Below are 24,224 nucleotides of genomic sequence, written 5' to 3'. Positions count from 1 at the left end.
TAACATAACCCATATGCAAGTGACTTTCATTGCGTGTATTGAGCCAAGTTCAGTAGTACGAATTTCTGAACGATGTCAGAATGATAACTAATAGGTGTGGTAATATAACGAAAAGATAACTTGATTTTAGATAGGTTATTAACAACAAATAACAAAATTATATAGTACAGAGAAATTATAGGAAATTAATCTTACAATACAGATACTTTTAGTCAAAAAATATAACTCAAGCGAAACTCGGCGAATGACATTTAATACGCAGTGTTGGTAGCAACAGAACGTGGCAACTTTCATTCATGTTTTTTTAGACTGCAAAATTAATTTGTACTTGACTGTTAAAATAACTCATTGCTGTATACTGAAACTATTAATACGGCAGTCACCGAATAAATAGGGTCTAATTTAAACACTGCATTCTTGAAAATAAATATTCTTTCTATTAAATTTTGTACCGTTTGTCTACCGGCGAAACTGACAGGCCACTAAAAACTCAAAAACTCCGCCCAGGGCGCTTTCACAGTCGTAAAACAAGGGTCAATGGAGTGGATGACAACACGAACTGGTTGCGTCATAATGCCTAAACTTGGAGCTGTAAATGTGTTATTGATGTGCGTTGAAGGCTAGGAAGCTAGAAATACGCAGTTGTACTTGAATTCTAATATTTACCACTGTTTGAAGAATGGTAATGTTTGTGTCTTTGTTTCTGCAGCGTAGATCTTATTTGATCACAAGATGAATTGTAACATGCTTATAATTGATGCTCATGGGAATCAAAGTTGTTTATGTACACGATTGAAACGTTTTCATATTTAGTGCTTTCTGTCTGATGTTGCATTTAATTTCTTAGAAGTGGGTATTTTAAGGCGCGGTTTCGTGTTGCAAATACAACCAACGGTAATTGAGGAGTTGTCATCAGTTTATGCCAAGATGGTTTGCAGTCTGGCTATGTAGGTTATTTCCATGTAATGATTTGTGCAATACAGTGTCTGATTTTCAGTACAATTGTAGTAGAAAAATAGAACTGGACTTGATAGTATTGGTTGCCATTCATGTAGTAACAGTAATAAAGTATAACTTATACACTGCTACATGAGTCTCATGTGCTGTATGTGCTGACTTCAAGTAAGCCATGTCATACTTGAAAATACCAATTTATTCAGTCTTTTCTTAGGTGGCTTATGTATAATGTAACAGTTTTACCATAAGAAAGGGAAGGAGATCTTTGACCTCTTGGAGAGAAAGCTCCCTGCTTGGTTAAATTCATCAGAATATTAAACACTTTTATGTTGAAAAGCAAAGTAGATGGAAGTTAGTAGAATGAAAGAATGTTGGATTGTTCTGTATATGGTTAATTGGTTTTAGGATATAAAGTAACAGAGTTTTACACAAGCACAAGGTTACTTATGCATAGCAATTACAACAACAACAACAATAAAGACAATGAAATGTGAGCAGGTGGGTTTTGCATGTTAGTGTAGTATTTCTTGTTGGAGACTGTATGTTATTCAGTAGTGAAATTTAAACCCTCATGTGCCTTGTAAACGTGTTTGTGAAATATAGTGATGGAGGCATATGCGAGTAAACAACAATATGCTGAGTCAAAATAGATTCAGTTTTAAATGAAAACACTGGTTTTATGTATGTATTGTTAGTAATATATCAGTCATGGAAACAGTTAAAGAATATCTTGTAATCCAGGAGACATTACAAGTATTAGTGGTATGAATTAAACTTTAAAATAGTGGAATGTCTGAAATCTGTTCCTATGCTTAGATTAGATACATATAGTATTAATGGATTTCTTCTGCAGCTTTTATAGATTAGACATTCTGACCTGTTCAGAATCAGTATACTTCTGAAGCAGTAAATCGGTAAGATATGGGGTGGTGCTTCTTGGACAATGAATCAGCCAGTCACAAGGCATCTATCTATAGAGATCAGTACAGTATTGAACAGCATGGACATATAAGAGTACCTTGTGTTGATTCTGAATCTGAAATCTAGTCAAAGAAGATGCATACCTTAGATCACACAGCACCTTTTTAAGAGTTTATGAAATATATAAACATTTCAGTGAAATGGTGTAATGAATATCATATCATTGTGGCTTACAAAGTTGCTGCTGAACTGTAAAATAGCAAAATATTTGGCCTCCTTGCTTGTTTATGCCGTAGGTGGATGTTCAGCCTTGTGCCCCCCCCCACACACACACACACACAGCTTGTCACGTTATCAACTTCACTACACACGCATCATCCATTTGTATACAATACTGAGTATTGTTAGCAGCATTATACAAAGCCACGAATTCACACTTATTCTCTCCTTTTGTTTTTCCCCTTATATTTTTAGATATTTATCTGACACATAATCCACTAGATGTAAGACAAGACATGAAGTTAATTTCTGAGTGCACTTGTAGAAACCATATGCCAAAGTTAATTATGGATTATAAAATGTTTGTAGTGTGTCTTGGAAAATTTAGCAATTTGCAGGGTTTTGAAACGGAAGTAATTATATAAATTAGTGAAGCATTCTAGAGTTGTTTTTATTCATTGGAAAAACTTTTCATTCTGTCTGGATTAGACTGGCACAGGATTACGCCTGTGCTAGTAGGAATATAGAGCCTTTGGGTTCTGCTATCACAGTATTAGTTAGAAGTAACAGATGGAAAAGAAATTAGGAAAATTAGTACTGGTTTCAGCTAGTTTCAGACATGAGACGTATGGCATTGGAAGCATGTAAGGCAACCAGGTTTTCAATAAGGAATAAATTGTATTTTGCATTCAGCATAGTGTATGGCTATGTATGCAATAAAGAAAATTGTTTTTAATAATAATAATTCCAATTTGATTGGTTTTGTGGCATGATATACTACCATTGTGCTCCTTATACTTTTATTAATATCTGCTGTTAGTTTCAAAAACTGGGAAGTGTTATATAGTATTTTTAATTGTGAATGTTCAGCATTTTCTCATTTATTATATACAGGGAATTTTATTTTGTTACAGGGTATAGTTTGTTACTGCAGGAAACAATCAAGGTGTATCTGTTTTGAAAGTATGCATATGCCATGTAAGTTCTTTTTTATGTTGTTCAAATATGGATGCTAACTTTAAATATTTGTACTTCATGAATTCAAAATTGTGTATTCAACATTTATTTTTTCTACTCCTTTGCATAGCACAATTCCCATCTTGTCAACAAGGCAGTTTCATGTATTCAGTTATCTATCCATGCTGTTAGAACTTATATGAAATGGGAACAACATATGATGCATATTTTCCTTCAAATGCTTCAGTCTGTATGGTCTGGCTAGGAAAAAAATTACTTTAATAATTATACACTTACACTAAAGTTCATCAGAATATTTTGATTCACTTATTAAAGAAATTATAATTTTATTTTTTAAAAAAAGCTTGTAGGTTGTGGAAAATATTTGATTTGATCTTGATCGATTGAAAGAAACACTAAAAATTATCTGACCAAAGGAGAAAATCACTGTAATTGATGGTGCCTTTAAATGATTATTGTCTCAGTTGGCCTAGCAATATTAAGATTTGACTGATCGTTGTCCTTACAGTACACTTTCCTAAATAAGTTATGCCCTCCTTTATTCCTTAATTTTAAGGTTCAAAGCAGTCTTATAATCTGTAACTGTTTATCAGTAGAGCTGAGACAATGAGGCATTAATTGTGAGTGCAGCTTTTGTGGGATTCAAAAGTTCAGTTCATTTAATTTAAAACTGTGATTTGTGTTTAGTAAAGAGAAGAATTAATTTATTCTTGAATTTATATTACTTTATAAAATCTTTGTATTTAGTTTTTTGTTTTGTTTTGTTTGATGTAGCTTTAGAAATTTGCTTTAGGCATATGTGGTGATAAGTTATGTCAGATGTATGGTTAATAAACAAGGTCTTATGTTATACAGGATGCAACATACAGGTTATAGTGTGTTATGAAGAGTATGTGAATTCTTCATTCTCCAAATTCTATTTGCTGAAGTTTTCTGTGTCTGCAATATTGCAAAATCTCAAAGCAGTCTTGTTTATGAACAGTTTATATGTTAATTTTTAGGGATATTACAGAAAGTAATTTAAGATATTTAAAAATTAGTGTATTTCTTTGTTCAGAATGTAATATGAATTTTGTCCAAACTACCTGGTATTTCTCTTTAGGTATTCAAGAAAATAATGTTATATAATCGTGAAGTCTACCATGTGAACTAAACAAAATTGTGTTGTGAGATACGTGAAGGATTGCTGTTCCCTGTAGCTATGCAACCTACAGTAGTTTCCTTTTGTCTTTTCATCATGTTGAGCATTTTGTTAGGTTGCAGATCAAGTATAGCAGAAAGTTCAGGTGAGTTTAAATTCTTATACGACTTTTTAATGTGAAAACTTTCATGTTAAGAAGCTAAACATGAGAACATTATCAGGTACAGAAGAAATTATAGTAATTGCTGTAAACCTTTCAGGTTCATTCCTAAGGTACTACATACCAGCTGTGAGCACTTTTTATGTTTGAAGCATATATGTGTTCTCATAATTTGTTTCTTTCTGTACTAGTCATTCCACATGTTTGTATATCTTTCCATTTTGCTTGAGACTTATTTAATGTTAAATTCATGGACATCAGTAATATAATATTTTACTTGAGTTGCACAAAGGTTTCATATTATTTGTTTAACTTAATTATATACTACATTTTACTTTTTCAGATAATCCTGAGCTGTGCATTGTCAATTCTTTGGTTACACCTTACTTTATCCCTCTATTGGATACCCCTCGCAAAACACGAGGTTGCTCCATTCCCTACAAATCGGTAACAACTCGAACTCACTCAAAGTCACAGAGTCACCATTTGGACAAAAAAGAGATGCATGTCATGGCTCATAATGCTCATCTCATGCAAGAAGTGCATGTTATTATGCTGTACAGTGTAACTGGCAGTTTCTTTGACCACCATTTGAGGTCACAGACACCATCTGTCAAACTCAGCGTGAATTTTGGTCAAGGTGGGGCAAACAATGAATCAGATGCCAAAGTACTTGGGCGTTTGATTCTGGTACTTAATTCGGATCATCCTGTGGCTTGGGAGGTGGTAGCAAATCATAACAGCAGAGAAGATACCAATGATGATTTGTATTCTCTGCCTCAGCCTCTGATTATAGTAAGTAATATTGTGGTAATTGTTTATAATATGACAAATTCATGAAAAGTTCTCCTACTTGAAGTTGATGAGCATTAGTTTATATTATTATTTTTGCTTCAGAATAGTTGCTTTCCTCATTAGTACAAAATAGTACATGTATCCAGCTGTAGTTTGGCTGGTGCAGTGCAGTTGAGATTATTGCATGAATAATATATAATTCATGATGTCAAGCCTGTTTTTTAATGAACTTATTTGCAGGATTTGAGTATATTTTATGTTTTTGAAGATGTGTTGGTATACAGATGACGTCTTCTGGGTTTCCCCGTTTAATCTGATGGAAGTTTACTGACTTTTCAGAGATGCTTGCTTCCTCCATCATCAGGGTGGTGGAGGCAGGAAGCACCTCTGTAATGTCACTGAACTTCTGCATAGCTCAGCAACGTAGAAGATTTCTGCATACTAGCTGCCATGGAACCTGAAATTTTACAGATAATGGTATGTTTTGTAGGTGTCTGAGGGTTCTACTGTTGAAGGTAATTTCAACTTCAACTTTTCACATAAAATATGGCCTAACAAGAAGGCTCTTCAGCGATTTGTGAAGAGGGAGTACTCAGCATTAGCTTCGTACACAGAGGTGAAGGGTGCAAATCATATGGAGTTGAAGGTTGGCTCAGTGTCAAGCTTGATTCAAAACCCAGGTCTTGGAACTGAATGTAATGTTGACTCCTTGACAGAGAGTAGAGTTTTAACTGCCTATTCAACTGTACAGCTAAAAACTGAGGGTTGCTTCCATGAAGATTATATTGGAGATAACCAGGTGTGAGTGATCTAAGTTAATTAAATATGAGTGTATATGCCTTTTGTCTTTTGTATTAACTACATTTTGTATTTTTGTGGGATATAAATGTATATTTGACTTAGTATTGTAATGAACATTTTGTAGTTGGAATGTACACATAAATGTCAGTCATGTAATGCATCAGACTTTCTGAGATACATGATGTGTCATGTGATTCCTGGAATTTTAATCAGTACATCAAAGTGTGTATCACTTTCACAGAGTAAATTGTGGAGATAGAATTACTAGTAATACATTTATATATTGTAATTAAGTGTATTTAATCATCTCATGCTTATAAAGACTAAAGAATAAATGCTGTAATAGGAAGGTATGCTGTGTGGAAATATGCATGTGAATGTATTAATGTTAGGTAGGTAATGAACTGCAGTTTGTGCACAAAGTATTGCAATGACAGAAATTGCGTGTAAAAATTGTGAAAGCATTTTATTGTAGGTTTTCCTTCCATTTATTGAGATGCCGGTGCTAGTTCATGGCATGGTTGTATAATTTTATTCTCACTGCGTTATGTAATGTTTTATATATTAATTTTAAAAATTCTAGGGATGTGTATGTGGTGGAACTAGATGCAGGTGCTAAGGGAAATCGACCAAATCGAGGACCTCTTCCTGTATTGATACAGTTGCAGGGAGAAGGCATTCATCCTGTACCTCGTAATGTTACACTTATCCTAAAATCTCACCAGCCAATCCGATGGCAGTTTGGAGCAAATGGAATAAATGGAAACATTGTAGTAGTTGTAAGTATGGGAGTGAGTTAATATACATGATTGTACACTAATTTATAAAGTTTTAATGTAACTGAGTTGTTGTTTTGAATTTCTCTATTAATGTGCTCTTCATTTATAGATTTCCTGTTTAAAGTAGTTGAGGAGTGTATTCTGCTTCTTCATTTCCTTTGTTTTATTTCTAACCTTAATTCTCTTATGAGGTCAGTACTTGTGTGCTACATGTCATATCCATCTCATACTTTCTGATTGATTCATCTAACAGTAGAGGTGTAGAGTACAAATTATGATGTTCCTCAGGTACCATTCCTGTGATGCTTCACATCTCTTAGCACTGCTTCTTGAACACCCAGTCTTCATTATTATCTTCGGAAAGAAACAAGTTTCGTACCCATATAATGCTGTTGCAGGTGTTGGGTCTGTGTACTATTTGTTTAATGTAATTTAATTTTCAGAGTGATCTTGAGGACCTTGTTGAGAACTCTGCTGTTGGAGGACTCCAGAACTTGGAAGTACGTTCTAAACCTTTGCCAGATAATCTTCCAGAACTACTCCTGTCTGTAACTACAGAATTTGGTCCACCTATCCTGTATGCTAAAACAGGCAGAGCTTCTACACTTAGATTGTTGGTGGGAATAACACGGAATAAGGCTGGTGGGTTTTTTCATGAGCTAATATTTTACCATTATAATTAATAGGACATTTTTAAATGTTGTTGGGATAAATCAAGAGGAATGAGATTTGTGGAATGTGCAGAATGTATGGGGGACATGAAAAACGAATACAGCATTTTAGTCAGAAACTTTAAGGGAAGAGATCTTTTGGAAATCATAGGCATAGCTCTGAGGATAGTATTGTGATGGTTCATAATGACATGTGGTGTGATGGTTATTAATTCCATGGAGCATAGTCTTTCTTGGAAAGCTAATAGTTGCTCAGCACTTCTGTATAACATTATGTGACATGCTGGTTTTTTATGGTGCCAAATCTCTGAGCTAGAGAAACAGCCCTTGTCAGCATGTTTCTTTGTAAGGAAATGTCATATCAGCGAGTATTCAGCTTGACTTGTGAAGATTGTTATCATATATCTACATTGAATATGTGTTGTAGGGTTGAGGAGTGGACCAGAAATACATGGCATTCCTGAAGTGAATCCAGCCAAAGGTTTGGTGCCCATGCAGGAGAGCTGGAGTGGACGTGAGGAAGAACAGAAGGGAATTATAGGAAGTCATGAATTGATGCAACAGCAGCCCAATTATCCAGAAGCCACACTGGTCAGTGGCTTTGCAACACAAAGTAAGTTTATACATTTATGATATTACTTTGAGTTTCATTTATTTTAATAGATGGCACCTACCAGATTTAGTATTTTCAGCTTATTCTCTTTCTTGAGGGAAGAAAGAGGCTTTTGTGATAACAATACCATGTGATGTGTATGTGTGTGCTTCTGTCATGCCTTTACTGTCTTTGTCTTTCTCGCAGCTGTTGAACCACCTGACCAGTTTTTATGAAATTTGGCATAAATGTTATGCCCTTAGAAAACCACTCCAACCTTGTACTGTGTAGTAGGATTTGAGGTCATGGCTGTGATTTCGAAGATGGCTGTTTTATGGACTGTATTCTGATAGACGTTTACTAGCATTTCAGAAGTCCTTGCTGCCACTATCATCAGCACCCTGTTCCTCTTGTCATTGGTCAAATAGGTTACTTTGAAAGCAAGAAATATACAGTAATCTTCAAATTAGAAATCTGATCTCTTGTTAGATTTACCTACATTTTCTAAGACATTGAGGTTTTTCAAAAAGGTGTTATTCAGTTTCCTGAGTCATGTATCATAACTTAAGCTGTAATGAATTGTTATGTTTTGTTTGATGTTAGAGTATGTTTTATTATTTTACATTGGTAATCATAAATATGACATCAATTTCTGTTTATTCAAATATTCTGATCTGAAGCATTGTACAGGTCTTTTCAAGGAGCCATGTATGTACTGTCATAGGTTGTAGCTCTTAAGCTGCCAGTTGCCACCTCTGATTTCTGATATAAACCCTTGGCATGTTCTCTCTTCCTTCTCTTTGTTTGCAGTACAGTTAATCGATTAGATGTTATGTTTCATTGAGTGGAATTTATTTTGAATGTCTCCTTTTATTCTGTTATATAGAGCCGCGGCCAGGTGCTCTGATTCGTCTGGTAACAGCCATGATAGTAGACTGTGGAAAAAGTCGCATCACTGCTAGCTTCCCAGCCAGTCTTATTCGTGAACTTGGTGTGTCACGTCTCACTCTAAATGATGCAAGCTGCATATCACAGTCAAATGGAACTCATGAGTTTATTTCTAGTCTTATAACATCTTGTGGCAGTACTGGAGATAGTGATGGCAAAGTTGTCTCCACTACAAATATTGTGAGTGCTGTTTAGAGAAATTTCTTCGAAATGTTGAAGTCAAGTTTGAAACATTTATATTTTGTAAGGCTTGACGTGTAACACCTCTGTTGTCAGATTCATGTGACATTTGGTTCAGAGGATGAGAATGATGATGAAGACCTTGAAGAATCATCTGGATGGTATGGGGATGGTTCATCAGCATTTGGAAAAATTCCCATAGTGTGCAAGGATCATCCACACTTTCCTATGTCTAAAACAATACTGGGGAATGCTGAAGATCCATTGATTGTAAGTTGACTGTTCACAAAACTCTGTATTTGAGTGTCCATAAATTAAGATGTTAAGTCTTTCTTCATAGGTGGTAAGTAAATTGTGCCTGGTACATCATTGTTATATTTAGTTACTTGGTGTACACCATATATACCAGATTCCCATGTCAAGAAATAATTTGTTTTCCATGAAGAAATTATCTGCAAGGAGGTTAATATACATTATACAGTGTGTGCACAAAGTCCCTTCGGGGTTTTAAAAAATTGTGGCGCACAAATTGAGCTAGCCACATGCGGTTTGCGGCAGATTACAGTGAAACTCTGGAAGCTTTTTACCACAAACCGCATGTGGCTAGCTCAATTTGTTTGCACGCCACAATTTTTCAAAACCCCTAAGGAACTTTGTGGACACACTGTACATTACTTAATTAATATGTTGTTGAGTAATATATTTGTATGCCAGTATATGTATGTTCATGGTATCCATATGTAATGACATACTAAAACACAATAGGTTGCATCACATTAAGATTGACAGTTTTTTAATTTTCCTACATGGAGCCAAAAGAATTTGTTACTCAAGGTGACATGTCATGAGAGAGTAGGTTTTTAGAGGACAGTTTTTATGAATTGATGAGTTGCTGGATTAGATATGATGTTGCAAGTGACCCATTTTTGAGAAAGGATAACAAATTTTATCATAATGATCAGTGGCCAGAGAGCTCAAGGTAATGGGAATGATACTGTCAATATAGTTGGACATATTCTCTCCTTATCTAGATGATACCTTCTGTAAAAGTGAAGAGCTGAAAGTAGCATTGTTAAAAGAGAAATGACTGTTGTGGATCTCATAATATGATTTTATTACAAGGGTTCAGAAGATATTTTGAACAGTGGATCCGGCAGTAATATGGCCTTGTACCACATGGAACTCTACAGGGACAAAGAACATACTGAGGCTCTTGATTTCACTTCACCAGACCCAGGCATCATGGAGGCAGAGTTTGATGAGACCCTTTATGTGAGGGCTTGGATTGATGGAGGTAGATTCTGAAATTTTAAATGTGAGCTAGAGTAGCTCATGCATAGATAAAATCTCCCCAGTGCTAGTCTTCAGTCATCCTATGCATGATAAACTTTTGTCTCTACCACCAGGAGAGTATTCCAAAATGTCAAATATGGAGGATCAGCTTGTCACTGACATTTTATTATACTGTCAGTGTAATTAATAATGTAGTCTCGTAGACATTGAGTTCAGTTGGAATATGCAGGTAAGGGACAATATTGCGGAGTTGCTCTGGGAAACTCACAAAGACAAAAACAAGTTTAGTGATCACCATAATAATACAGTTCAGTTGAACATTTTCAGTGAACATTAACAGTCCAAAAGTATATAATGTTATAAGTTAATCAAATGTGTAACATGTGACAGTCTTGATAACTTGCAGTTAATGGTTTTATGTGCATTTCATTAGTGCTTGCTGCACAGTCTGTCTAAAAGAAAATTATGAACTAACCAACCACTGAAATTTCTGTCTAATACAATTAATATTTTTTGCTAAGTCTGTAATTCTGTATAAAATGAGCATAAATGTTCATAAATATCATTTGATGAAATAACAGCATTAAAATTAAATTTAAAATTGAATTGTGAGAATTGCTAAATTTTTTAATTTGATTTCTCAGATTGGTTAAACTGTTGTCTGCACTGACTATTTAATATTTCTTATCTTAGTGGTTCCAGTGCAAGTTGTAACAGAAAATTGTTGGATCTCCAATTCATCAAATCCAAGGGATAGCTCCCGTGTGGTTCTGTTGCGGAACACTTGCCCTGTTGATTTGTCTGTGGAGATTCAGGCACAGATTGACACTGCAAATAATTCTCAAGGTCAGCGTGCTTCTCATGGCAGCTTCAGTTTCCAAGTGAACAAGGAATATGGAAGTCTTGGTCAGTTCTTTGTTCATTGCCGCCTTGGTTTGTGCACATCTGATCCAGCTCATGTCAGAGGAAATCTTATTCTGGTAAATGAATTGCCCATTATATATAATAGATTCCTAAAATGTATGTGAGTTTCTAGATTTATTTCTACAGTGGGTAAGCAAGAAAGTATTTTATCAATTTTTCAATCTTTATTAATTGTAACTAAAGTAGCCATGCTGACATTTTCCCTCTCAGCAGATCAGAAGTGTTGTTCTTTCAGTAGTATGCATTCTTTGTGCATAGTAAAAAATGCAAAGATGGCATTATGTTTTTTAATGAGATGACTGCACTGTTCTCCTAGGGCAGGGGTTCTTACCCTTTTTCCCTGGCATACCACTAATTTTAATTTAACACACTAAATATATCACTAATCAAATGCATTCAGGGAAAACTTATTTATGTTAATATTATGTTTTGATTTTCGTACTGTGTTTGTGTAGCACTCAACATTGGCTTGTGTACCACCAGTAGTGCATGTACCATAGGTTGGAACTTTCACTTCATAGGAAAAATTCAAAGAAAGGGATTTGCTTTTAATACAGCTATTGATTTTATGTTTTTGATAATGATTCGGCTGGAATGCTTGGACTCTTTTAACTTTTATGACATGGAAATAGAGAGTTTAACTTCAGGGTTTATGGTTTAGTGGTGTGCTACTGCAATGCACAGCCAGCTAGACTGCACACAAGCTCAAAATATACATATAATAATAACTGTTGAGTAAAGAATAGAAATATGTCTATTACAGATCAAGTCTATTTGGAAACATTCTGTCTTTCCCTTCTCATAGGATCGAAACATTTCATTGCACTGAAACAAGCTGTTTGTTTGCAGTGTGTGGACCCAAAGCAGTACTGTTCACGCCAGAGTTTGCGGCCATACCTAGACAAAGCTGTGTCCACAGCACAGCAGTTGGCCAGTAAGGGGCCACTTCGACCAGTGCCAAGGAGGAGGAGAGTTCCTAACTTACAGGGTATGGTTTTATATTGAAATCTGCCAAGAACTCAAAAGCAATATGGAAATGATCTTGAATAACGGAAAACATTAATTGCATGAAAGTGTTTCACTTTTATGCATGGATGGAACAAGAGAATATAATTTCAAAACTGAAAAATTTCAGTTTAACATGTAGGCTGCCTGTCATGATGAAAGATCTGTGTTGTAATATTTATTACCACTGCTAACTCTGCTGTCCAGTGTTTGTACATGTAGCTCATTATTTCATTGTCACTTCCTTCAGTGCATGTCTGTAGAATGCAGTAAAATCCTCAAGAATAATTTAGCAGTTTTTATTTTTGGTACTTTTCATCCTAATGTGTAGAAATTAATGATGAAACATGATATGAAGGTCTGTATTGGGAAATTTCAGTATCCCAAAAACCCAATAATGTGCATGTTAAAATCACATGTAAATACTGATTTTTATGTGTGTTTACAAAGCATTGTAAATGTGTGCCTCTTAGTTTTGCTATCTCTATTTGTCTGTGTTTCTGTGACTGTAACAGAAGTCACCCTGAATTATTTTATCTGTTCTGTGAGACTTATGATCTTACGTAGATCATAAACAAGAAAAACTGTAAATTCCATATGATTATATGTCAGTACAGGGTTTATGAAATATAGTGATACTTTTTCCTGCAGTTGCACCAAGTTCAGAGGCACCAGCAGAGGGTGAACCAAGAGTTATTTATGTTGGAGTGTCTACAGAAGTAACAGTTGGGATTGCTTTAGCCTCATTTGCTATTGGCGTTGGACTTACAGGAGCTTTGTGGTATATTCACATGAAAACAGGTATATGTCTTGCAGGCAGAAAGTTTCTGATGGTACTGCATTATAATATGTAAAAGTGTTTTTTTAAACATCGTCCATTGTCTGAGTTGTAAAATAATAAAATGTCAATATTTTAGAGGTGGGCTTATGCTTCTTTTGTCATTAGAAAAATAGAAAGAGGACAGAAACCCTAACTAGCCTCAGACCTGGTCAGGTATCAGGCTAGCTCAACCAGGGGGCCCAACAGACTGAGTTTCTGTACTCTTACCACTTTTTTTCTTGAAGATGGGAGTAGAATCCTGCTTCCAAAATTTGACACTGCTTTAAATTGCAGGTCAGTTATAGGTTAATATCTCCAGACAGCTGCTAGGTTAGTACTTTAGCACTTTCAGGGTCTTTTCAATTTCCCTTTGACATCTGTCACAAAAATGCATTCTTGCAAGTCAGGTTTCTGTAGTTCTGAAAATTGTTTCAGCAAGTAGTAAACTTATCTATTGTTGGTAGTGTGGCTACTTATTGTTCCAGTATTTTTCATAAAGAAATACTGAATTTAAATTGAAGCTAAATAACTTTGGCTCTTATGGATGAAGCTCAGATCAAACTTCCATCAGTACATGGAAAAATAATTTATCATTCTGTTCAGTTGGAGTAGCTTTGCAAGAGTTGTTTGCTGTTAAAACCTGAAGAGTTCCATAATTAATTTTGGTTTTGTTCTCTTTAGGTTTTCAGCTACATATTTCAGTTGAGTTCTGGTTCAAAAGTAGTGTGAAAATTAATTTATATTTGAAGTAATAGGTATATATCAGCAATAACAATATCAAAGCCACCAAGGTATGTAAAATGAAAGGAAAATAATTTTTGGCTTTGTGAATATATTTTGTGGGTTGATCATAGGAAACCCAGAGTTTGCTATTAATTTTGTTCACAGTCCTTGCAGGTATACCATTTGGTAATTTATTCAGTTAACTTGCCATAGTTGTCATCTAAAAGGAAAAATAGAGTTATATGAACAGTAAATTAACTTTTGCTTCAAGACCAGTGAGGTATGTAGAATTTCAATGAATGCATTTGAAAAATGTGTATATTCCAATTTGGAGTTTGTTAAATTTGTAAGTACAGCCTTGAAACCACTGTTGAACTCCATAAATGTTCAGTTGGAGGTTTAGTTCAAGCTTTTTGTTTTTTTGTTTTCATCAGATGTATGCACTGTTTGTCATTGTAAGCCATATCTGAAAATAGGTGTTCTTCACTGATGTTCAGATCCTTTTCGGAGACAAGGAGACAAGCAGTTACCAGGAGCAAGGGCTGGAGTTGTGACAGGTGTGACTGGTTGTAATCTATCACCTCATAGTGGCTGCTCTTCCACCAATTCACAGGCAGCAATGACAACTGCTTGACCCGAGGACAAAGTCTGCCAACAAGCATCTCCACTTTACTAGTGCATGATGAAAGGACACACCCTGAGATTCAGTACAATCATTTTACAGAACACTGTTTATCTGAGAAGGGTATAAATTAATATAAAATTGTAAGTAATGACTGAGTAAGAACTGCTAAATAGTGACACAAAGGTAGTATTCTGTGATTAGAAGCTTCCAACAAAATATTGCGGCATTTAACTTTGTGTTGCTGTCAGCAGTCTAGTTATTTCTCACTTTTGAATCTCATGTCATTATAAGCATTTTGGTCCCCATTCCTTTATAGCCAACACCTGAATGCAGTAGTCACTTAATTCACTGTTTGGCATGAAGAAATATGTTCATAAGAGGTGTCTCCTTTCATTGCCAGTATTCCTTTTTGTCTTGTTCTGTCTGTCTTTTTCCGAAACATCAACTTAAAAAACGATTCATCATAAAAATGAAATATGACTACAACTGTACAATATTAGAAACTTTGAATCAGGAAGTTGATTTACCTCAGTTGACCTCTTGTATTTGCTCAATTCAACCATTTTTTCTACTGTGAAAAAGTTCTGAAAACTGAAGTGGTAGTTTTCCATGACTGGATGACAAGATGGAGTTGTTATGATACAGTTGTCCATCCATTAGTGGGAACCACAAAGGAAGTTTTTTTTATGAAATAGTGAACATGATTTTGCTAATGCATTTTAGCCAAAGGTCATGAATAATTGATTGACATAAGTAAAGATATTTTTTAATGATATGACAGAGAGATCAATTTGTATAAAAGTCACAGATGTGCTTGGTACAGATCAGTATATTATGTTATAATGTATTTTCTGTTTTTATTCGTATACTTGATGCTAAAGCATACTATACTTAAGATTAATCACGCATACAAGTATTGTTTTTATTTAATGTAAAAAAAACAAGAATGAGGTTACAAGATATCATCATGAATTCTTGAAGCAGTCACTGGGTGCTTAATAAATTGGAATGATGGTGTAAAAGTGTGGACTGGGTACACTTATGTGTGTACTGTAGTTAAACAGCTAGCAACTGGCCTAGAAAATGCATGTGATTTGTGAGTGTTGCCAAACTAATCAACGAGCTGTTGATTACATTATCCACTTGCATTTGAAGTTTAGTGGTAACTAGGTGAGTTGCAGTAAGGGACTGGCATTGCACTTATTGGCCAAGTGTGTCTAGAGAGGTCACTGGAAAGCTGACAGCGTGCTTCAGGCATACTAAGAGGGTGAAGAGTGTAGCTTCTTCCAATCAGTACTGTGTAGTTACTGTCTTTGAAGACATTAAACCTTCTTGTCAGTGCATGGAAGCTCCTGTGATACTTGTCTTTGTGTGACAGTAGAAGTGTATGCTAATGTCTGCTAGAAGTTGCCTTTCTTATATGACTTTACTAAAAGAATTCCACAAGTTTTCTTTTTCATTATTCATTACTGTGCTATGTTGACTATGGGACAAAATTAATTGTGAAAAATTTACTATTTTAAGACAGACTCAGAACTCAGTATGAGTTTTTATACTGGTTGATCTCTCTGAAATCAGTTCCAAACATGACATGCAGAGGTAATTTATGTTCACCTTAAATATTTATTTAGATACATGGTAGGAGGCTTTTGGTTATGCAGAGGACTCTCATTATTGTTTGCAGAATATACCATTTACTTTTCTCGATCACTTTTAAAATAGTATGATTTTATGTATCATTACATGACATGGTATGCAAGGTTTTAAGATTAGTATGATTTTACTGCTGCTGTTAGCTTGTCGGTTTAGAAAATGAATTTTATCCTATTCAACCATTTTACTTTCTGTTCCTGTTAAGTCAATTTATTGATCAACCAATTGACAGCATTGACTCGTTATATTTTTACAGTTGATTATCCTCCCGCATTTTCTTTGTAACAGACATTAAGCATTAACTACGTAGGTGTGATGTGACATTCATGTGAATTATCTGGAGTTTAGTTGACATTTGCTGGTCAAGTATCTCTGAATTTCAGAGTTTATTTATAGAAATGTCTGTAGCAGCCATTTGTATGCATATCTTTTTCATTCTCAATTCTGTCTTCCTTAGAAATACCGAATGCATATAGAATATATAATTTTGGAACTTACAGTGTTATACACTGTTCATTACCATCATTGTAGTTTATTCAGTCCTCCATCATGGGCAAGTTGTTTGTTGAGACACGTGGAGGAATTGTACGTTTTCTGTGGGAAAAAGTTGGTTCTAGGGCCTGTTGCATGAAATGTTTATCAAAATACATTTTGATACACATAGAATTCTACTCTTTGCCCTCAGTAAGGTGTCATTTGAATAAATATAACATTTTATGACTAATTGTATATGAAATTGTTCACATGGCAGGTTGTTTTATACAGATCTCCACCCCCTTTAGGCATCTGGTATTCATATTCCTTATCTTTATACTTTAGTAATGCTGTAATTGGTAGTTTTTCCAATTACAAGAAAGGTTATGAAGTATCAGTTTTATTATTTACATTTTAGCCACCTTTTACCTTTATTTATAGTCTGTATGAAGAAGTTTGCAGAGATTGATAAATCGTCTGGAATCTAAAGACAGTACAAGATTAGCTTGTAAACCAATGCATGTACATGTAGAGATTCTCTGTTTGACCAAGAGCCTACATCCTGTAATGCAGATGCAACAACATTATAGAATACAATTATTTAAAGTAGTTTTAGAGTAATGTAGCTACAAGAGAAGGAAACAATGATGCAGACGTAACTAAGTACCTGGTTTTTATTGTATATTATAATTATTATGAACAAGTAAATGTATAAAAATATAAGCTGAAACTTGATTTTCAAAGGGAAAGGTTTTCCTTTTTTCATTTGAGCTTAAGAAAGTAAGAAAACTTTACATACAGTATTTTAAAACCTGAATTTTTCATTGATTCAGGACTCCATTTTTTAAAGATATTTTTCACATTTAAATACTGCCCATAAACTGTTTTACAATAGAAATATACTGGTGGCAGATGTTTCTCAGGGTCCCTTGTATAAAACAAAATAATAGTGTTAAGTTATATTATAATAAAAATGTTGTGTATAGATTTATTAGAAGTAGGTATTTTGTATTGATTCTTTTTTTAATTATCATTAATTTTGAGGGAAGCAGTCAGAGTTTTCTGTCACACATGTAAAGATTGCAGTGTTTTACAGTAATACAAAAGATACACATTTGTTACTTTCCATTTTAATATTACATTTTGTATTTTACATATTTTCAGATCACATTGTTCTGTGTACAAATTGTTTCATAATGAAATCTGTGATTGTGTCCCTCTAGTTTCAGAAGGTTGACTTGGTAGCTTACAAAATTAATAACTAAAAATTATTAGTCCTGTTTGTTATACATAATTTGAATTCTTTGGATTCCAGAGGTAATAACAAGGCTTCAGTGTTCATTTTAATATTAGTGCATGTGAAGTGAAAATTATGGATTTTTAATCACATACTTCTGATGTTGCTTCTTTCTTATAGCATTAGCTTGCACCGTTTAATACTTGCTGTGTATTGATATGAATTGCCTGGTTAGTTGGATGAAGCTCAAGAACATGTGACTTATAGGTTTACACATCATTCCAGTTTATTCCTTCCTCCATCATAGCCAAGATAATTGTAGTTTTTGGAATGTTAGTATCTGCCATAGTTCCTCTTGAGTGAAGATATATTTTAATTTTTTTACTTTGCAGAGACAGAAAAGTGTGTTAAAATTGGACTTTTAATATACAAAGTAGCAATTTCGTATATTTTATTTGGAACTGAAATGAATATTGCTACTCTGTGAAGTAGAAGGTCATATCACAATAGAAATAAATGAAGTTATTCCTCATAACGGTAGTATGTTTTAATGCTTATATTTTGTTAAAGAGAATTTTAATTTAGGCTCCTGTAGCAACAGACCTATAATAATTTGAAGAAAAGTTTGTATCATAATGTGTAATTATATTTTCTAGAAAAATGTATATGCATGAAAGTTGTAATTTTCTTGCAAGGCCTAAGAAGAATTGCTTTTATGATAAAGCAGGTTTAAATGATGCTATGCTCATATTGGATGCTGAAATGGTATTTTAATGTTAGTAGTATGTTTTGAAAAATTTAAGTCTCTTTGTTATAACAGTCTGCTACCTCTTCTAAACTCTTGCTTGGCTTATAGTATACCAGATGTAAATTTTGAGCTGATGCCTTCCTGAGTTTTTATATTTATAGTTCCTCTTTACTTTAATGAAAGTAATGCCAGTTTCTTAATATATAGACAAGTACACAGGGTTATAGAGATCAATCACATGTATATTTGCTACTTGTGATGTGAGACAGGAACCCCAGAAAGTATTTGTTACACTTTATTCTTGTATTTTCTCATCTTAAAATATAATTGACAAAGTATTTAACATTGAGAATTAGTTTGGAAACAGACTCTTGAGAATTTACATTTATTTACTTGTTCTGTGGAGATTTTTTGAAGTACAAACTATAGGGTTTGAAGAATTGAATAAAGTTCCTTATTTCAGTGTTGTTATTCAGCCCATGAAACACATTTCATATGGCTTCCACCTTTCTGTGTCTTAGAATTGCAAACTATTTTGTAAAAGTCCCTTCTAGCAGTTCCTGAACTTAACCCTTTACGGCTGATGCTCATCTTAATACTATTTAAAGACTCGATTCCTACCTCAAAGGAAAAACAACAATCTTTATTACAAGGATAATTGGTTAATACTATTTTGGGAGGTAAGTGCTGTTTGTTCTCGGAATCATGTGAAACCCATAAATAACAGTGGGCAAAATGCAAAATTATTGATTGGTAAAGCAGGTGGTACATGTAAGTACAATTGGGCTTTAAAGGGTTAGTAATTCATTGAGTAAATGCAACATATATAGTACAAAATATTTTATAGAACTGTATTTTAAGACATGCTATCCTTCCATTGTGAGATCCATTTATGAATAATGGGATTGCATAAAGATGAGAAGATAATGTCATGTATTGCAAAAATTACTAGATGCTCTGCTAAGATTTAAATAATTTGTTTACAGACTATTTTATGTTCTATTTACTGATTACTTTCATTCATCAGTTCTTTCATTTATTTTCATGTGAATACTGAAATGGTTGAGGAAAATAATAACTGAAATTGCTTGGCATTTTGTACAACTTAAAAATACTTGCTTAAATTAGAGAATATATAATTCTTATAAATAGAAAGCAATAAGAGACTATGAATTTGAGCCTGACAGAGATTATAAAATTGGGTTTGGTTTGTATTTATGTGCCGAACATTGTATGGCACTCAAAAGCCTTTTAACTATTTGTAGAGGTCATTCATCACAAAATATAGTACATAAAAGAGCATACAGACTAAGAGTCATGCTGATTCTTTGTTTTATGTGGCTGACAGAAAATTTTGTCTTCGTTTAGCTTCTGTCATTACCTATTAAGTATATTTGAGAGACATTCCATGAGTGCATTTTGGTAATGCAGTTTTTTGTCTTGTCATAAGGAAGGAATGAATTTTTTATTTACAAAGAAGAAATTCTACTAAAGAATGGCCAAATTAATTGATCACAAGTTTATTTAAGCTTGCTTTATGCTATGTGTTTGAAAGCAGTTTTTTTATTCTTGCTGGGGTAATACTGTGTTTGTTGCAAGAAGATTGACATTTGGGAAGTGTGCTCAATATAACTAGCTTATTAGGATCTTGTACTTCACAACTTTATACAGTTTCATTGTTGTAGATCCTGTGTGCCAAATTTGAATGCCATTAAAGATTTATGCAACACCGACTTTCAGAATTTACTAATTTCTAACATCTTTTAGTGATTTTATAATAGTTTATTTTGCTTTAAGCACCTTCTTTAATCTTGTGGTTGAAAAGATGAGAAATTATATACTGTAATGACATTGATTATGAATGAATATTGAAGCCTTGTGAGGTGTATATATTTATGATTTTCTATTAAGTAGGTACCTTATTAACATTATTTTTAAAAACACAGGTTTGATGTGTCACACCTTTGATCATAACTTGTAAGTTCTTATGATGTAAGAAAGTAGTGAAAACAGATTTAATGTTTCTATGCTTCAGGTAAAGTTAACTTGACACCCCTTCTGAGGAAAACAATTGCCATGAATTCAATTGTTTTGTCAGAGTCGTCTTAACTTGCTGAGCATTAATCGTTTTGGAAACATTAGTAGCTACTTTCAGTCAGTTTGTGGGGTTCGTAATGCCATGCGCAGACATAGGGGAAGTGTCAAAGTAGGTTAAAGTATAATCTTTGAAGTAAGATAACATAAATTTGGAAAGATATTTTTCTTGTGGATGGTGAAAGTGCCAAAGAAATTCAAAAGGTTCCTATGTATTTCAGCAGTTTGAATTAACAGTGAAGTTTAACAGCTGACTCAGAACTCTGAAGAGTAAAGTTATAACACTTTTTGCCATGACTTGAATTTGGCAACTTTTGATCATTAGAAGCAGACATTGCAAGAAAATGTTTTGCTCATAATTTCATAACAGGTACTGCTACCAAACATTGTTTAATGTTCTAATATGTATTTTATATTTAGAATTTGAATTTTTTTACAATTGGATATGTATCTGGAGATTGTTTTGAATCATTGATGAATGAAATATTGACATTTAATACACAGGTTCAGTAATGGACTAAGATAATGCAACTCAGACATTTAAAGAATGGGTGGGATTTAAACTTTTAAGCTTCACTGGCTTCTTCAAAATACAGCTCTGTTTGTCAGGTATTGATAATGTAAGCTTTTGTTTGTATTTTTTTCTTTTTCCAGGGAAACATTGAAAAATGTGGTTTTATATCATGGTGCTTGGTTGTAGAGTGCTTAGTCATGTAGAATTTCCAGTTCTTTTCTGTAGCCAAATAGTAGAATACTGAAGCATTAACACTGAAATGTCTGGTTATCTTTGTTGCCTGTTCCTTTTTTGAAATTACATTTGATGAAAAATATTATTACACACATAATGAAGATGGTATATGATGATTAAAGTAAAATTTTATTTAACCAGTAACAATGCTGTGAAAATGTTTTGTGGTCTGCAAGATAGTTTGGGAATAGAAACTAATCTGATAAGAATTTGTTGAATTTCTCCTGTACTTGCCATTTTAAGATTTGACACCACACAATAGAGTGTAGATGATGGAAGTTTGTAGGTTTTCAACATATATTCAGTATAAAATTTAAGCATTATGTATATTTATGGAGAGTATATATATTGAAAATCATAAGTGCTGAGATTGTTCTCTGATATTGTGTGTCAGAAATATTATAATAAGGTGACCATATTTCAGAAACACAAAAAATCTGGGAAAAATTAAAAGGATATGTTAACTTTTAACTATCATGTTGAATAACATTTTTCCTTATATGAGATATAATTTTTAGATGTTAAAGTGTAAAGAAAGCATGTTACTACTTTTCACTCCCATACCTCATTCTGAAATTGCATTAAACTTTAATTTTTATGTCTAAGAATCTGCAAACTTTAGTTTGTGGAATGCGTGATGTCCAACATGTATTGGTGTGAAACAGTTTTGCTTGTTTGGAAAGTCAATGTTATTAACTGCTAGAGGAGGCATGAATGACCTTGCTGTTGTGTACATTCCTAATACTGGAATCTGCACATTTTAGTACTATTTTTGATATACAACATATATTTTGGCATATGCGCTAGTAATCAAGCAGGTATAGTGTAGTAGTAAAGTAGTTCTGGTTATCCCGTCTGGATTTGTTCTGTTGTTTTCATAAGTAACCAGGAAAATTAAATTTTTTCATGTGGATCAAAACTTACACATTTTAATGTATTTATTCTTACTGTAGTGATGTTTTGAGGACTTGTAAGGTAAGAATGTCCATAGCAGTTGTTAGTCTTATATGGCTTTACTTGTTGAACTATCTTCAGTGTTGGATGTATATATGAAATTACCCGGGGGTTAGTGGGTGAAATGTTTCCTGTGCAGTGGAAATGGGAATATAGATGTTGTGATGTCAAATATTTAATGTTTATCAGGTGTTGTAATTTAAAAAAAACTTTTATCAGTAAGATGGCACCTGTTATGAAATTATGGAATATCAGATCTTTTCAGTAAAAAAAAGATAGAGTAGCAGCAACAATATATTAAGGACATACTACATACAGTACTTGCAGATACTGTAGCCTATGTATGAAAACATAAAAAGTATTAGAATTATGATGGTTAATGATGTGGGTGAATGTCAGTTTTAAAACTGGATGTTCTAGGGATTTAGCAACTAAACATGACAGGTTGTCTGAAAAAATTCATGTGTCCTGTTCAGTGATCCAGATACTCAGACCCATATGAATGCCACTAATGTTTTCAGAATTAGTTTAGTATATGACCTAACTTTTAGTATTAGAAAAATACAGTATCCCATGAATATTCAAGTATGTACTTCTACTAAGAACTCTTTTAAAAAGCAACATATTCTCCTCCTCTTCTGAATGTAATGATGGAGAAAGAACGAGGTTGTCACTTTTTCTTTCCCATTGTGATGGAGGTTTCCAATTTGACCATCAATTTCCCTCACCAGCAAACAGGAACATTCTGTAAGATATAAAGTCATATACATTCTGAATGTAAGGAATCTCACAAAAGACTTAAGAAATACAATTATCTGTTTTTATATATGAGTACATAATTGTAACAGCCATATTTATGGGTGTGTTTGAGTGTGAGAATGAGTGGTCTTGATATAAATGTATATTTTAATTATCTTTGATGTGTTTCTAGATTTATCAGCGATAAGAATATGTGAATTGGTAAGAATATGGCCTGGAAATCAAAAGAAATAGCAGTTTTACATTAACATGATTCTGTTTTGTGTTAATCTCATCCTTTGCCAAAACTAATTTTGAAGTATTATGTACTCTGCATTATTTTCTCATGGGTGGTCTGCACAAGCAGTGTAGACTACGCAGCTTCTTTACATGTGTGTTTGTGTTCATGCATGTTTGTGATTGTATGAAATATGGTCAGATTTTCTGTAGGAGCACATTAGTAATTGTTCATAGGGTTTTAGAATAAATGAGAACTGAAATTACAACATACACGGTACAATATGTGAAGTGAAAGAAATAACATTTGGGTGATCATTCCTGGAAAATAGATATTATCAGGACAGTTTTTGAACATTTTTATTTATTCTATTCCAGTCTCATCCTTTCCTCTATACAAATCTCTTTAATATGGTTTATTCTTTGTATGCATGGCCTGTCTGGGTCTTCTTCCACTCATCTTCATTTCCAGTAATGTTTTTGATATTCCATGTCATCCATTCCTTCAACACGTCTGAACCATCTCAGTCTACTGCATTTGATGTGGTTGTGTGTTGCTCCATCATGTATGTGTTTCTAATTCTCTCCTGGTTTATGCCAGTATTCCCCTCAGGAATTTAATCTCAACTGCTTGTAAGTTTTCATTTCTCTCACTTGGTACCTGTCCATTTCTCTGCTCTGTGTAATAGAGTGTTTTTAAAATACACATTGTACAGTATATTGTAATTTTACTGTAGTATTCAGCATTGTATCAAAACAACTACATCTAAGGGCAAGATATTACCAATAAAATCTGTATGCAATATGAA

At 33.7% G+C, this 24,224-nt stretch overlaps 1 protein-coding gene across 4 annotated transcripts; it reads left to right on the top strand.

Moving 5' to 3' along the window:
* Nucleotides 1-159: 159 nt before the first annotated feature.
* LOC110827080 (transforming growth factor beta receptor type 3) lies at nt 160-24,224 on the top strand. 4 transcript variants are annotated; one of them, XM_087342830.1, is made up of 16 exons: nt 160-682; nt 1,363-1,455; nt 3,012-3,075; nt 4,178-4,361; nt 4,720-5,171; nt 5,662-5,972; nt 6,556-6,751; nt 7,195-7,393; nt 7,850-8,035; nt 8,901-9,142; nt 9,239-9,412; nt 10,265-10,436; nt 11,129-11,415; nt 12,209-12,347; nt 13,016-13,165; nt 14,405-24,224. In XM_087342830.1, the coding sequence occupies exons 4-16, from the start codon at nt 4,277-4,279 to the stop codon at nt 14,539-14,541; spliced, it is 2,730 nt and encodes a 909-aa protein (XP_087198956.1). In that variant the 5' UTR covers nt 160-682; nt 1,363-1,455; nt 3,012-3,075; nt 4,178-4,276; the 3' UTR covers nt 14,542-24,224. The 4 variants fall into 4 exon arrangements, with proteins under 4 accessions (XP_087198956.1, XP_087198957.1, XP_021914074.2 ...); XM_087342831.1 differs by lacking the exon at nt 1,363-1,455 and having other exon boundaries at nt 160-608; XM_022058382.2 differs by lacking the exon at nt 1,363-1,455.

Source organism: Zootermopsis nevadensis, unplaced genomic scaffold (assembly GCF_977971745.1).
Source record: "Zootermopsis nevadensis isolate Lab colony 2312 unplaced genomic scaffold, Znev_1.0 Znev_ptg000004l, whole genome shotgun sequence".
In the NCBI taxonomy this organism is placed as follows: domain Eukaryota; kingdom Metazoa; phylum Arthropoda; class Insecta; order Blattodea; family Termopsidae; genus Zootermopsis; species Zootermopsis nevadensis.
The sequence above is the reverse complement of the archived record's forward strand: the minus strand, read 5'-3'. Positions and strand labels throughout refer to the sequence as shown.